A 4,400-nucleotide genomic window follows, 5' to 3' on the forward strand; every position below is an offset into this window, starting at 1 on the left:
ACACCCCAATAACATACAACAGGGCATTAGGACCCTGCAGAGATCCCAATAACAAACAACACTGATGTTGTACAAGGGAATGGTTCTTAAATAACGTTGGAGACTAAAGTAAGCTCCACCCAATCTGATAATTGCATAAGGACTCGGGTGGTGAAAACGCAGAACAGTCTTGGATCTTAGAATAAACCAAAATACTGTGGGGAATCTGAAACAAACAGAGATCGAGCTGGAGAAATCCAACAGATCTGGCAGCGTCTGTGGAGAGAGAGAACAGTGTGATCACCTGGAGTTCTACCGAAGGGTCAATGGACCCGAAACATTAACTCTGCTTTCTCTCTCCGTAGATACTGCCAGACCTGCTCAGTTTCAGCTCTGCTTGTGGCCAGTGGAGACCCATAGATTTTCCCTCACCGACCTCCTCAGGCCTGTTATTACACTCCTCAGGAGCAGGTGGGAGTGGCACCGAGGCCTCCTGGCTCAGAAGTGGGGTCACTACCACCGCGCCACAAAGTGGATAGCTTTATCCCAAGCCTCCTCATATTCTGAGTCTCAATGTCTCGAGCTTATTAACGTAACCAATTTGTGATTGCTGATGTGAAATAGGGCTGCACAGTGGCTCAATGCTGTTGCCTCACGGCGCCAGGGACCTGGGTTCGATCCCACCCTCGGGCGACTGTCCGTGCAGATTGTGCACATTCTCCCCGTGTCTGTGTGGGCTTCCTTCCACAATCCAGATTAGGTGGATTGGCCATGGAAAATGCAAGGATAAGGCAGGGGTGTAGGATGCTCTTTAGAGGGTTGGTGCAGACTCGCTGGGCTGAATGGCCTGCTCCCACACTGTAGGGATTCCATGAATAAACTTCTCCTTAAGATTCAGTTGATGTCAGCAGATGACTCCAACCCCAAACTAATACTGAAACACATACAAACAGTTGAGTCCCTGTATCTACTACACACAGGGACTACAGATTATGCCATCTCCTCCCCCTTACTTAATCTTTACACTACCCCGTGCAGAGTTTACAGGAGAGACTGGAATATTCTGAAGTAAATAGCAGGTTATCGCAGATTCATTAATCAGAGATGGGGTAAAGTAGCAGAGGGGTCCTTGGTTAGAGAGAGAGAGTGTGTTAAGAATTATTAGATGCTGGGTGAAGAGCTCAGTCCTAGTATATTGATACTTACATTTCAATTTCTGGGGAAAATCAGCAGAACACAGGAATATTAGTGGGACAGCAGGAGGCAAGAGCAATTTAATTTCTTCACCTAAAGAGACAGTACTGCAGTGTCCACTGGGTGGGTTTTACAGATTTCAGGAGCTGAGATAGTGGGCTGAATGGCCTCCCACTATGTAATACGATTCTATCACCTCATCTACATAAAATCATTTGTTAAAATTTTGCATGGGCAGCGCTCACTGTTGTCGCTACCTCTGATCAGCAACTTACAACAACACAGAAACAGCCTTTGTAAACTCTTCAGAATGGGAAGTCCATGTGGAACAATTGGTTGTGACAATGTTGTTGTGGGTTGTGGCCAGTAGGGAGAGCCCTGGCAGTGAGTATCCGAGTTCCTCCTGACTCCCTGCACCATCTTTTGGCAAATCTAAACCGAGTTTTTTCAAAAATATAATACCAAAACCAGGTCTTTATTACTTGATGCAAATGGATACACTAATCAGAATTTAAATTCAAATTCTTTTGGAAAAGGCTGCTTTGAGTTTTTTTTTCAATAGATAGGGTCAAGGGGTGGATTTCTGGCATAATAGGCTAATTTTTTTTTAAATTTATTTGCAGGATGAGGGCATTGCTGGCTAGGCCACAGCATTAACTCCATCCCCATCCAACCGCAGTTAAGAATCAATCACATTGCTATGGGACTGGAGTCACACGTAGGCCAGACCAGGTAAAGACAGCAGATTTCCTCCCCTGAAGGACATTAGTGAACCAGATGTCTTTCCCCCCCCAGCCTGCAACAATTGTCAATAGTTTCACAGTCATTGTTAGATCTGGATTCTAGATTTTATTGAATTCAAATCTCACCATCTGCCAGAGCGAGATTTGAACCCAGGTCCTCACAGAACATGACCTGGGTCTCTGTAACGATCGTTGAACGATAATGGCATTATACCATCTCCTCCCCCTTATTTAATCTTTACACTACCCCGTGCAGAGATCCAACTGCCCTCAAAGATATCAAACTTAGAATCTGTCAAGAATGTGTTGGACTGGTACAAGTGTCAGTCTAATATAAAGGTGCTCAGTATTCAGCAGGGAACTGAGTTAGTGTTTTACTGACTGACAGGCATCTCCAGGCTGAGAGGGGTGCTACAGGAATGCAAGATCTTTGTTTCCAATTCAGTTTGCCTCACCTCCCAATAGTGAACCTGACAGGCATCAGGAACCACTGCAGTTCTGGGACTGCTCTCAAACTGAAGCTCCCCGAGAACCTTTCAGAGGCCTCGACTGGTGGATACTGTCTCTTTAAGATCCGAGGTGTGTGTTTCGTACAGGCAAACCAAACACAAGCTTGCAACCAGCAGGAGGTATGGGGAGTGGAAGCGGGTGGAGCCAAGGGAAGCTCAGCTGGGCAGTGAAGAGGTGTAGAGGTGGTAGAAGGGCTGAAGCTAATTGTCTAAACCAAACCTCGATCCGTCTGGTGGCACTGACTTCCCAAATCTGATAGGCAACTTGCGCAGCCTCGGGGAAGAATTCACCTGCGGCACTGCAACATCAAGCAAACAGTACGTTGTGATAACGCCCAGGAAAGGAACAGCGCTCCGAAGATAATTGAGGGAACACTAGTGGGCGTGTGTAATGATTGATCCCAAAGTGAGCTCCTAACAACATGATTCCATCATCACCCCAAGAATTCCATCTTCGTAACATCGCCCTGTCACTGCTCACCAGCTCCTGGTACCCTAATCCCAGCCTCTGCTGACTCTAGAAGTGACTATTTTCTGCACAGCCTCTCATAGTCCAAACTTCAAATCCCTAACCTCATCCCATAACCCACGGCCTGCCTGGATTTTAACAACCTACCAAGTCACACATGCCCATCGCCCACACTCCCTGATGCAGCAACTCATCGATATTCAAACCTTCATCCTCATCTTCTGTGGCCTCACCTCTTACCAGTAGTGCATCTGTAATTTCAATCAGACTATCCCACCCCAACCCCAATCTAACCCCAACTCAGTGAAATCACCCAGCTCCAACAGAATATAAGTCAATCCAGCAGGAGGTGGCGAAAGCCAAGGGGAGAATTTAGTCTGATGATGAAAACTCTAGATTATTACTTTCCTGCAAAGGTAGGAGTATAGGACAAGGGGAAGGCCATTCTGCCCCTCAAGCCTAATCAAGCATTTAAGAAGATCATCGTCCAACTGTATCTTAACTCCAACCTGTTTTGGTTGTGAAACAGTTAATAACATTTCCAAGCGTAAATGCGTTGATCTCAATGTTGAAACGTTCTTTTGACCCTCATCTCTCAACTTCTTGGGGTCAATCTTCCAGGTTTCCATTGGTCTGAAGAAACCCCTTGTATGGTCCAGCTCTATCTAATTTTAAAGGGCTGCTACCTTTCTAGATCTAGTACACCAGAGGAGATAGGTGAGACAGACAGAACCTACCAACCCCTCAGAGCTGCCTCTTCCCCTTTGAGCGGATGTTATATCGGTAACGTTTCCCAGGGGTTGATTAACTGCATACCCAGTCCTAATATCCTAATAAATGGATTGTAAATGGTCTCGGTATTAAGGAGATGTGAGAGACTGTGAATTATACTGCGCTGACCTCTGTTCCTCACACAGGAGGAAGGGGAACACTTACTCATCGTCTCCTCCACATAGACGCAGCAGAGCTCGCTTGTAATCTCCGGAGGTGTCACTCTGAAAGGAACAGCACAGCAGTCACCTAGGTTGTATGTCAATGTAGTACAGGCCATTATTGCCCGTGGCCTCTCACAATTCATCTTCCTCGCAGCAATGAGGGTAACTGCTGCATTCCGTGTTCTCCCTCCCCACCAGCCTATCCCCTCCCTCCCTCCTACAATGAGGTGGTATCTTTACCTGCCAGCTACACCTATCCTAGCATGGTCTGCCAATTCCAGACCACCTCTGCCGTGTGCCCTCATTCTTGGCCAATGTGGGAGCTGCCCAGTGGAGGTGAGGAGGGTGAGGCAGCTTCACTTGGTCACTCAGGGATAAGCCCCAGGTCAGTGGCTGTCAATTACCCCCGAGGGTGTGAACCGACTGGTCGAGGGTGTGAACCGACTGGTCACGTGCCCAAACCTCCCAAGTGACAGGCAGCGCGTTTGTGAAGGGGCCTGGGGCTTGAGCCTGGTCATGTCCTCACCTCACAGCATGCAGACAGTCGCAGGTACCCCCACTCCCACCCCCT

General features: G+C 47.5%; 1 protein-coding gene across 1 annotated transcript in view; it reads right to left on the bottom strand.

Annotated features, from left to right (window-relative positions):
• The window catches only part of anxa6 (annexin A6), a 78,830-nt gene that overhangs the window by 28,026 nt on the left and 46,404 nt on the right, over nucleotides 1-4,400 (bottom strand). Inside the window, exons 6-7 of the mRNA XM_048603492.1 lie at nucleotides 3,831-3,889; nucleotides 2,646-2,724 (exon numbers count right to left, since the gene is read on the bottom strand). Of these exons, the coding sequence (XP_048459449.1) occupies nucleotides 2,646-2,724; nucleotides 3,831-3,889 (138 nt within the window). The remainder of the gene's footprint in view (nucleotides 1-2,645; nucleotides 2,725-3,830; nucleotides 3,890-4,400) is intronic.

This window comes from Rhincodon typus, chromosome 12, assembly GCF_021869965.1.
Source record: "Rhincodon typus isolate 14 chromosome 12, sRhiTyp1.1, whole genome shotgun sequence".
In the NCBI taxonomy this organism is placed as follows: domain Eukaryota; kingdom Metazoa; phylum Chordata; class Chondrichthyes; order Orectolobiformes; family Rhincodontidae; genus Rhincodon; species Rhincodon typus.